Raw genomic sequence first — 11,097 nt, 5'->3', positions numbered from 1 at the left:
TCTGAGGAGAGAAGCCCTGACCTGCAATTACACCCAGATATCATTACCTCTACAGGTGATTTTTCTGACATAATGGTGGTGACTGTCAGGATTTATCTCCCCTGTGGGAGATGTCATCAGGGCCAGGCAGAATCCCCCTGTGAGCTCCCAGCCCCAAACCCCATCACCCTCCTCCCCACCCCCAGCTCTGTGGGGTGTTCCCCATGGTCACCCCAGTTACTTTGCACTGACCCCATCCAGGCTTGGCCAGGGGACAGGACCCAAGATGGGGCAGATATGGGGCCAGGGGGGCTCCAGCTCCATGGTGGAGCTCAGACACCCGAACATGGACTAGCATCCTGACAGGCGAGCCTCCCCATGTGGCCCCTTCGCACTGGCTTGCTGGGTGGGCGCCAGCCTTACAGAGCTGCCAGCTGTTCTGGGGGGCTTACGCCAGCCCTGCAGTGCCATCCAGGGCCGGCGCTTTTGTCCCCAGCTGGCGCGGGGGCAGGCAGAGCCCGCAGCTGAGGGCCAAGCGCCCAAGCAAACATCAATCTCCCTCTGTCCTCCCGGCCAAGTTTCACAGATCGGCTCTGTTGGTACCTCGCAGCCCTGTCGCCTGCCTGGCCCCATTGGGGTCTTCTGCAGCAGGGAAGAGAGACAGAGAGGTGCACCACACCAGTTTGGTCCTGGGGTTGTTCTTTAGATGGGACAAACCAAACCCACCTGAAGTCTTGTTCCTGCCCCCACCCCAAACCTAGGAGAACATGGCCAAGCGGAGAGCCAGGAGCCGTTTCATGCCAGCACAGTGCACCCAGTGTCATCACTCCTTGCTCTCCTTTGCTGAATGTCACGTCTGGGTACACGGTGCCTGTCTGGAGATAAATGCTGCAGTCAGCTCTAAGCCCCCAGCTCTGGGAACCATCACATCCTGGAAAAATGAAAATGGTTAAAACCCAACACATCCTTCCTAAGCTAAAGCCCCTGGGACCCCCACGCTGGCTGCGGGAGGGTGAGGGGGCCTCGCTGCTGGCACCGCAATAGCAAAGGCATAAAGGGAATGCTGCCCCACAGCCCTGCAGATCTTTGTGGTTTGGGTGTCCCCAGAAGCAGTTTCAGCATCAGGGGCAGCACTCAGCCCTCATCCCTCGTTCTCCTGGCAGCCTGCTTTGGACTGGGAACCCCTGGGAAACCCACACAGCTGCAGGGCTGTCACTGCCTTCCAGCACACAGCTCCAGTGGGTCCCTCACATCCTGGGGACAGTGGCAGCTCCTAGGCTGGGGTTGCTGAGCCTCGCACCCTCCCACAGGTTGCAGCATGGCCACGGGGCAGCCCAGGTAGCTCCATCCCCCAGCAAAGACCACGGCCTTTGGATGGAGTTGGTTTTCCATTTCCTGCCTGAGACTGTGCACTGGGGTAGACATCCCAGCCACCATGGGAAGCAGCGGTGGGCATGGGACCAACAGCCACGGTCAAGTTAATTGCTAGTTTAAATGGAACTTAATGGAGTTACACCAGGTCAACGGGACTCCCAGACAGTAAAATGAGCATCATTGGCACTGGCAGACTCCTGATAATCTGCCAACAGCATGCCCAGGGCCAGGCAGCCACAGGCACACACAGGTTTGGGGCAGGATGACCCCTCACCAGCCCCATGGGCTCCCCAGGGTGCCTCTGCCTGAAGAAATGTGCCCTCCCTGGGCACCACGATGGCACACCAGCCACGCACGCCCCAGCTCCACCAACCACAGAGGGCCCCATCCTGCTGGAGCCAAGCTCTGCCACCGCACATGGCAGCATCGGGGTGCCAAACCTTCCCTTCCTCCCCCGATCTCTCACCAGGACCTCCTGCCCACACCCACAGCCTGGAACTGCCCTGGTACAACACCAGCTGCCAGCGCTTTACCAAACCACCCTGTCCTGATGGACAGCATGTCCACAGGACAGCACGTCCCACGCTGTTTTGGACACCAGGTTCAGAGCCAGGCAAGTTCAATGCAGCAAGAACAGGTGACAGCCCTGCCAGGGCTCTGAGCACTCAGTGCCATTTGCTCATTGCCTGGGCATCAAATTTTTTTTAAGAAAATATCAAGCTCCAAAGTCAGCCAGCCAGTCCTGACCCAGCCAGGGCTGCTCCTTACAGACACGGAAACCGAGGCACAAGGAGAGCACCAGGAGCTGGACTGGCAGTATGCCCTGCTGGGATCCAGCCACGTCATGGTGCACGGTGCCCTCACAGGGCACCTGCTGTGGCCAGCCCCGTGGAGGCAGGATCCTTCCACCACAGGGAAGGTCCAGGTGTGGGGTGCTCAGGCAGCATGGCTGTGCTGGCACCCCAGCCCTCAGCACAACTCTGACAGCGCTGTCCCCAGGACAGAGGAGCCCCAGGAGCCAAGGGGCACTTTGGCCCGAGCACACCCCTGCCACCTAAGCTGCAGCACCACACCACAGCCCATCACCGCCCACTCAGAGGTGCTTCACTGGTAACCTGCCAAACCTCATGCCCCCATGGTCACATCCACCTCCCCAGCACCGCTTTGGGACCAGTCTACACCACTTGGGGGAAGCCAGTAGACACATACAGGTGCTCCCCAGCCCAAGGGGTGTGGGTGTGCCAGGTACTCCCGGGGCAGGCAGGACACCTGGGAGGGAGGCAGCAAGAGAAGGCTGAAGCCCAGACAAGCAGGGATCAGCCCTGCAGTGCTCCCAAACTCTGGGAATGAGATAACTGCCCAGCTCCAGGCTGTGGTTTTGCACAAGAAAAAAAAAAACACCAAAGCAATGAGGTTTTCCAGGACCCAAAGTGGCTTGTTTTGTCAGACTTCAAGAAGCCTCTGCGCTTCAGCCCCTCAAGCGGCAGGGGGAGGACCCAGCACTGAAACAAGGAGCAATTATGAAACCATAGGATCTGAAGAGCTTTTGTTCCCTGGATGTGCCAGAGCAGGGATGGGAGGACACCTAGCGAGATGCTTCAATGGCCCCGCGCACCAGTGGCACCCAGAGCCCAATGCCATGCGTGGTCCAACACTGCTCCCCTCCCCTGCTGTGGCAGAGCCCACAACAAGAGCTCCAGCGAGGCTGCAGGGGCTGGTCCAGCCCTGGCAGAGATGTATGGGGGAAAAAATCAGCTCCTCGTTTCCCATTTCCCACTGCTGTCACTGCTGCCTTGGCACGAGAGCCTCCACATCTCCCTGACAGGCCACACATGCTGCCAATGTTGATACCTCCAGCAGGGTGAGGCCCAGCAGTGCTCACAGATGTGTGACTCTTGCAAAAGCAGGGATTAAATCTGGGGCTCATCCCAGGTACACTGACTGGGATGGAGGTGCCCCTTACAGCTCTCTGGGTCCTGCTGACACCAGTATTGCCCCTTCCAGAAGTTCTCGTCTCACACCCCAGTCAAGGTGATTTTACTGGTGCAAATGAGGCAATGCCCAGTGACTATGACTTATTCTTGTAGCTGAACTTGTTTGTAGAGGGACCACAATCTTTGAGTGCAAAGATCTGGCACAGACACACTGGATCCAGCCCCTCTGGGATCCCCACATGCAGGAAGAGCAGCAGCAAACAGCCTGGCCATACCCCACATTCTGTATCAGCTTCTTGCCAGCACTGGATCCAGCCCCAGGCTTTACTCTGATCCTTGGATCCCTGCAAGAGGAGAGCCAGGCTCTGCAGAGACCCCATTCCCCTTCCTTACCTCCCAACCTACAGTACCATAAAACACCCTGAGGTCACAGTACAGACCCTGGCAGCTCCTCAGCACAGCCAAGGCACCCAAGAGCCCTGTGCTTCAACACACCACGCAGCCAGGACAGGCAGGCCACAAGATGCCTCTGAAGAAGCGCTGTAACACCAGAACCCTCCCCCTCCATTGACACTGGACAAGCTGTCAGTCAAGGAGCAGCAGTGCTCAGGTAAAAGGCAAAGCAAGGAAGATGAACCTGGCAGTGCATCTCAGAGGGGTGAAGGAACCCAGGCAGGTTAAGAGTGTAGTGGTGACAGAGGAAAGAGAGCAGGTGGAAGAAGGCACTCCGAGGAGGGAGGTGCGGTCACAGGGTTCGTTCAGAACTGCTCACAGAGGGTTTTGAAGCCCGGCTGAAGGCTGGAGACAAAACCAAGCCGCTGGCCCGTGGGGAACAAACCCCACTTCCACAAGATCCTGTGCTCACACAGTCAGCGTTGACACCACGGGGCGCGCACAAACCCACCGCCCCTGTGCTCACGGCAGCCCCGGCGCTCCTGAGCCGGGCACGGGGCCGCGCTGCTGAGCGACCGGGCCCGGCAGCAGGCGCACGCCGAGGCTCCCAGCCCGGGCGCAGCCCCACTAGCGCCTCACAGGGCCTTCGCGGAGCCGCCGGGGAAGGCCAGCCCTGCCCACGCGTGTCCCGGCGGACACCGGGCAGCGCCCCCAGCCGCGCCAGCTCCGCCCGCCCTCGGGGACCTTCCGCATCGCTCACGTGACCGGCCCCCCACGTGATCGCTCTGGGGGAGGGCGGGCCGCCGTGCGCCCCGCTACTCGGGAGTGGCGGAGCAGTGGCGGGCGCCGCGCGGCGATTGGCCGGTCGGACCGCCTATCGCCGCGGCGGCGCTTGGTCGGCCATGGCGGCGGCGCGGCGGGCGATGCTCTGGACCCTGGCGGTAGCAACGCTGGCGGCGGTGCTGGCGCTGGACAACGGGCTGGCGCGGACGCCGCCGATGGGCTGGCTGCACTGGGAGCGCTTCCTCTGCAGCACCGACTGCGCCGCTGACCCGCACCGCTGCGTCAGGTACCGGCGGCAGCGGGCGGGAGTGCCGCGGGAGCGGGGTGTGGGGTCCCGGCCCGAGGGAGCCCGGGCACCGACACTGGGGGTATCGGGGCCGCGAACAGCCGGCCCGGTGCGACGCTCCGCGGCCCCGTCCTCTGGCACGCGGTGCGCCTTTCCCGCACCGCTCTGCCCTCCGTGCGTTCGCGGCAGCCCAGCCCCGTGGCGGCAGGGCGGCGTCGCTGCCGTGCCGGTGCCAGAAATCGGGCTGCCACGTTCTCCGCTTTCTCTCCTGGCCGTGCTGCCTCCCCGTGCCCAGCGAGCAGCTCTTCGTGGAAATGGCCGACGTGATGGCTGCCGAGGGCTGGAGGGACGCAGGCTACGAGTTCGTCTGCATTGACGACTGCTGGATGGCCCCGACACGGGATGAACACGGCAGGCTCCAGGCTGACCCAAAGCGGTTCCCCAGCGGGATACACAAGCTGGCTGACTATGTGAGTGCCACCCGCCATCGCACAGGGCAGTGACAGCAGTCAGGGACCAGGCCTGCCACCGCACTGGAAGCAGGGAAGAGGGAAGCCTGGGTGGGGAAAGGCTGCATAGCTGCTGAGATAAGGCCTTGCCTGCTGGAGTGGGGTTTTACTTCCCTTGCCAGCCCAGCTCCACTCCTCCTGTCTTGCGGCTGCCCCAACTCCAGTTCTCTTTCTGTCTGCACGCGCAGGTCCACTCCAAGGGGCTGAAGCTGGGAATCTACAGTGATGTTGGGAACAAGACATGTGCTGGCTTCCCTGGCAGTTACAACCACTACGACCTGGATGCCCAAACGTTCGCCTCCTGGGGTGTGGACCTGCTGAAGTTTGATGGCTGCAACTCTGACACGCTGGAGCTGCTGGGAGAAGGTAGGCATGGGCTCACAGTGGCACTGTGCCATGGGGTGGGAATATTCTGCAGGCAGCAGCAATTCTGGGCCCAGGGTGGGCTCCAGGGAGTTGCTTTTCTCTGAGCATACTCATTTAAGAGATTTGCTTACAGAAGCAGGTATGAGACTCGGTTCTCAAGCCTGAGGTAGCGAGTGTTGCTGGCCCAAGTGTTTTTTTACCTGTTCAGCCTCCTAGAGCTTTTACTGGTATGCACAGCTTGAAGAAGCAGCTTTCTCACACCAGAGACCGCATCATGACAAGCAGAGAAACATCAGCTGCAGACTCTGGGGGCTCTCTGTGCAGAATGCTGCCTCAGCTCTTAATGCTGCAGAGGCTGTTCCCTTCTCCAGTGCCTTTACTGGAGAGCTCAGAGCATTTCACACACTTAACCCCTAATCACTTTGATGATGCCATGTCAACATGGATCAGCTTGAAGTTAGAACAGCTTGTGTCAGCTGTAAAAAGGGCAGTTATCCGGGCTTTTAACTGAAGAAAAGTGAAGGGAATTCCGGCCTGAAAACCCTACTGGTGTTTTCATTTTAAAGCATGCCAGTGTAAATCCTATTTCAGAAGTTATTTGCACACAGGCTGGCAAGTCAGCAGCTGGAAGCTCAGTAGCTCACTGTACCAAGGGGGCTCAGCCACAGACTCTGTGCGCACAAGCAAATTCCAGTGCCACAGGAGCAGATTTGTGGGAAAAACAATGCAACTCAGAAGGCAGTTTTCTCTTGACTAGGTTCTCGCTGCTACTGACACTAGGCACAGTCAGTACCATGGTGTTTGGCAGCAGGAATCCTGCACACAGTCCTGGCTCTGCCTGGCAGGGAGAACCTGCCCAAGTGACAATCCCATCAAAGCCAGTTGGTGGGGTATATGCCAGCTGCTGCAGCCAGGAGCACAGCTCAGCACTGTGACAGCTGAGATAAAAGCTCTTGTTGGATCATATGTGTAACCCAGACAGAATCCAGTTGTACTGAAGCAGTTCCAGGGGGGAGAACAGATTTTTCATTCCCTCTCTGCTGATTAAAAGGGGCTCAACAGGGCTCTCTGGGGACAAGGACAGGAAAAAGCTAGTGCTTTTGCATTCCTGTCCAGTTCATATGAGGCAAATGCCTCATAAGAACATACTCCTGCAACATTAGCCAGTGAAGCTGTACCCAGCAGCTTGATAGATAGCAATTTGTATTTCCCAGGTATCTGGAGGAAAAAATGCCACACAACAAAACTGCAGCCTCTTCCCATGGCTGTATGTACAAAGAGATCAGCAGTCTCAGAGCAATAAGCCTGCCCATGAGCTAAAGCAAAGCTGTGAAAAAGCTCACCTGTCCTTGGGAGGCAGGAGACTGGCTGCAGACTATAAGCTCCCCTGTCCTCCCTGTGGTGTTTCAGCTTCAAGCATGTGTTAAGCCTTGATTTTGCAAGAGTTGAACTAGAACACAAACCTGTGACATTAGATTAGTTCCTCTGTTTGACCAAGTTCCTCTGTTTGACTGTAACCTCTGTCCTCTTCCTTTAGGTTATAGGCGCATGTCTCTGGCCCTGAACAAGACTGGAAGGAGCATTGTGTACTCCTGTGAGTGGCCTTTCTACCTGAGGCCCGTGCAGCAGGTAATGAGTGTTTCCCAAGGCTTATCCTAGGGCTGAAAGTGGGAAGAACAGAAAAGCATTAAGACTGCAAAACAGCCTCCTGAGAAACTTGCTGCTCTCTGGGCTGATGGAGAACGAGACACTTAAGGTGGAGGAAAACAAACAAAACCGCTTTTTCCTCTAGAGCCCTTGAAGTATACCTGAGGTGAATCATTACTCTGCTGAAAAAGAATTCAGTAGGATCCTGCAGTATGAAGGCAGAGCCCAGCTGGAGGATGCCACAGAACACAGCAGCATCCACCTGCTTTCTGTCTCCAAGGAACCAAGCAACAAAACATTGGCAATGCAGAGACACAGCTCGTGGGTAGTTGGTGTTACTCCTCCTGGATGCAGAGAGCTGCAGACTCAGCCTTACAGTCACTTCAAGAGACCATGAGAAAGACTTTAGGACAGCCTATTTAATAGGAATTCTCCATATTGTTTACTGACAGGTTTCTGCCAGCCAGGGTCTGTGACCAACTTGTTGCTCTCCACCCACAGCTGGCTTCCCCTGTGCCACCGTGACAGGATGCTGCCATTCCCTCACACTGCGAGTTAAATGCATTAGTCACCAAAGGGTGTAAAGCCAAGAAATGGCAGTAATTACTGGGATGTCACAGTTTAATCCTACTGGCCCCATCACACCCTCAGTAAAATAGCGCTCAAAGGAATTTTCTAACAGCTAGGTGGCCACAACTATTCTCCCAAGGGACACAATAGCGTTGTCTGGAGCATGGCAGACTGGAATTACTGGACGCAAGGCATCCTGGGGAACCAACATGCACCAGATCATCCAGATAGCTGGTGATGGAAGGTGTTAACATAGTTCTCCCTGAAATTATTCCTGATTCCGTCTAGCTTTGTATGTGGTCTTGTTCTTCTATAGCCAGGCTCTGTGGCTAACCACACTCATTGTTTTGGCAGCCCAATTACACAGAGATCAAACAGTACTGCAATCACTGGAGGAACTTTTTTGATGTCTATGATTCCTGGAGCAGCATCAAGAGTATCTTGGAATGGACAGCACTTCACCAGGACAGCATTGTGAAGATAGCTGGGCCAGGGGGCTGGAATGATCCTGACATGGCAAGTAGAGTGATGCCCACCTCCCTTGCAGCACCACCTTTTCTCAGCTGTAGGGTGAGAAGGATGGGAGGGAGAGAATCTAGGAGAAACACTGAGGGGAAGGGCTCTGATGGCGCCCTAGGATCAGGAACTTGGTCCCTGTCTGGAAAGGGAAACAGAACTACAGCTATGACAGTACTAAGGAAGCACTGTCTCTGGGTAATGCAGTCTGTACAAGCAGTGCCTGTTCAGAACACAGGCATGGCAGTGGGAGAGAGTCTCCACAGTGCTGATCTCCCACCAGAGGGAAAGCCCCTGGGTGCCAGCAGTGCAAGGAAGGAATAGCTGCATCCAAAATCAGATTCTTAAAGGCTGCCTAGCCAGTTAACGATCCTTCTTTACTTCTACCAGTGGTTCATCCTAAATTGCCACACTAGTCATGCCTTGCCTTTTCCAACAAGTTGGTCCTGCTCCTGGCACTCAGCCTATCTAACCAGACCCCAAATAAGGGCCCCACCCTCAGCATCCTGTGACTTACCAGTGCTCAGGTTGGTGGCCCAGTTTCTCCTTGGCAGGCAGCGTTGCCAGGCATTTTTGTTTTCTTGTCACAGCTGGTGATTGGAAACTTTGGGCTGAGTTGGGACCAGGCAGTGACTCAGATGGCGATGTGGGCTATTATGGCAGCTCCTCTCTTCATGTCCAATGACCTGCGGCACATTAGTCCTGAGGCCAAGTGGCTGCTCCAGAACAAAGAGGTGATCGCCATCAACCAGGATCCACTGGGCAAGCAGGGATACCAAATTGCTAAGGTACAGCAGGACTGGGCTGGGGGTGTGGTGTGGGGCACAGGCATCCAGCCTCCTCAGAAAGGGGACACTGGGGCCACATGGGGTATTAAGGAGTGCTCAGGGTTGGGCAACAGGAGCCCTGTGAGCCTACTTGTTCCTGAAGCCTGCTGAAACAGACAGGTGTGAAGACCATCAGTTTTGCCTCCCCTAACAGAAGCCCTGGGTTTATTTTATCCTTGGCAGGACAAGAACTTTGAGCTGTGGGAGCGGCCCCTGTCTGGCCAAGCCTATGCCATGGCAGTGCTGAACCGGCAGGAGATTGGGGGACCCCAGAACTTCACCTTCTCCCTCACCTTCCTCGGCAATGGACTGGCCTGCAACCCAGCATGCTCCATCCACCAGGTCCTGCCAGCCAGCAGGGACTGGGGCATTTACAACTGGGTCTCTTCCCTGAGCGTGGAGGTAAACCCAACAGGCACCGTGCTGCTGAAAGTAGTGGCGCTATAGGAAGCACAAAGACAATAATTTTGTAAGCCTCAGTGTCTAAACTTGTCACAAGAAGCCTTCTCCTTCCTCCAAGTGGGGGTGCCTTTGTTCTCTCCTCAGGCATTCACTACTTGAGTGCTTCTACATGGACTTTGAACCTTCAGCGTAATGTGACAAATACCCATCATTCCATCACCAAGAGATAAGAGAGAAAGGGGTGCTGGTTCTCTGTTCACCCTTTCTCTGGCATCTCACCTAACTCCTTCTCCAAGGGGCTGTAAGCACCCCAGCAGGGCAGCAACTCTGTTAACACCCACTGCCACTACCAGCCAAAGAAATGCAAAGGATACATGCAGCATTTCACAGCTCTGCTTGAGCATTTTAGGGACCTTAGAGAAACATGCCCTGGCTGCCTTGCTCTTGCTTTGCCAGGCTGGGGCATAGAGTCCAAGCATAAGAAAAGCTGCTCCTGGCTGCACTGAAGAAACCCAACACCCTCCTCAGAGCATGGAACACCTGACAACTCAGGGACTGACCTAAATCACTGCACTTCTTAGCAACTGCTTTCTTGACAGCTGCCTGCTTAGTATAAATGTGATTAAGTATCATGCTTTAGGACTCAGCTTTTGAGGGTTTCTCTTTACCCCAGGACTCTTGATCTCAACAGTGGCTGTCCTGATGAGTTACCATCATTTAGATGGTAATTCCCTTTCCACCCTTCATGGGGCCACTGGGGTCCCCTTCCTCAGTGAGCTACCTTCCAGAAGTACCTGCGTGCTTGCTTTCCACTGCTGGCAGCGGCCTTTAGGTTGAGTAACACAGGTCGTTCCAAGACGGGAGATGGATACTTAATCACTTATGCAACCATCATGTACAATTATGCTGACTACTACATAATCAGAATATCTTAATTTGTTCTTATTTCTGTGATTAAGCACTTTGATTAAAATATCCCTTAAAAAGGCTAAGCTTTTTCTTAGTTCCACTGTGCAGGAGTATGGCATGGTATCTGAAATTAAATCAAGTTTTAGAAAACAGGCCAGTCCATTCCAATCACTTAAGTTCTTGTGAATCATAGAATCGTTAAGGTTGGAAAACACCTCTAAATCATCAAGTCCAACCATCAACCCAACACTACCATGCTTCCTGAACCATGTCCCCAAGTGCCACATCTACACACTTTTTGAAGACCTCCAGGGATGGTGACTCTACCACCTCTTTGGGCAGCCTTTTCCAATACCTGATCACTCTTTCAGTAAAGACTTTTCCTAATGTCCAATCTAAACCTCCCCTGGTGCAACCTGAGGCCACTGCCTCTCATCCTATCACTTGGGAGGAGGGACCAACACCCACCTTGCTACAACCTCCTTTCAGGTAGTTGTAGAGAGCGATAAGGTCTCTCCCCATAGCCTCCTCCAGACCAAGCAACCCCAGTTCCCTCAGCTGCTCCTCATCAGACTTGTTCTCCAGACCCTTCCCCAGTTTCA

The 11,097-nt window shown here is 55.4% G+C and overlaps 1 protein-coding gene across 1 annotated transcript; it reads left to right on the top strand.

Annotated features, from left to right (window-relative positions):
* The first annotated feature begins 4,467 nt into the window (after window positions 1-4,467).
* Window positions 4,468-10,578, top strand: GLA (galactosidase alpha). Its single transcript, XM_075106981.1, has 7 exons — window positions 4,468-4,749; window positions 5,045-5,219; window positions 5,447-5,624; window positions 7,162-7,253; window positions 8,196-8,357; window positions 8,948-9,145; window positions 9,368-10,578. Exons 1-7 carry the CDS (start codon window positions 4,583-4,585, stop codon window positions 9,629-9,631), a joined length of 1,236 nt encoding a protein of 411 aa, XP_074963082.1. The 5' UTR covers window positions 4,468-4,582; the 3' UTR covers window positions 9,632-10,578.
* The last annotated feature ends 519 nt before the right edge of the window (window positions 10,579-11,097 follow it).

The sequence above is a fragment of the Phalacrocorax aristotelis genome, chromosome 11 (assembly GCF_949628215.1).
Source record: "Phalacrocorax aristotelis chromosome 11, bGulAri2.1, whole genome shotgun sequence".
NCBI classification, from domain to species: Eukaryota; Metazoa; Chordata; class Aves; order Suliformes; family Phalacrocoracidae; genus Phalacrocorax; species Phalacrocorax aristotelis.
This window is presented reverse-complemented; position numbering and strand designations above follow the sequence as displayed.

Excerpts from the sequence above, each read along its gene's own strand:
- GLA (XM_075106981.1), top strand. The coding sequence starts at position 4,583 with ATGGCGGCGGCGCGGCGGGCGATGCTCTGGACCCTGGCGGTAGCAACG. Across the intron at positions 5,220-5,446 it reads TACACAAGCTGGCTGACTAT|GTCCACTCCAAGGGGCTGAA; the intron begins GTGAGTGCCACC and ends CTGCACGCGCAG. Across the intron at positions 5,625-7,161 it reads GCTGGAGCTGCTGGGAGAAG|GTTATAGGCGCATGTCTCTG; the intron begins GTAGGCATGGGC and ends CTCTTCCTTTAG.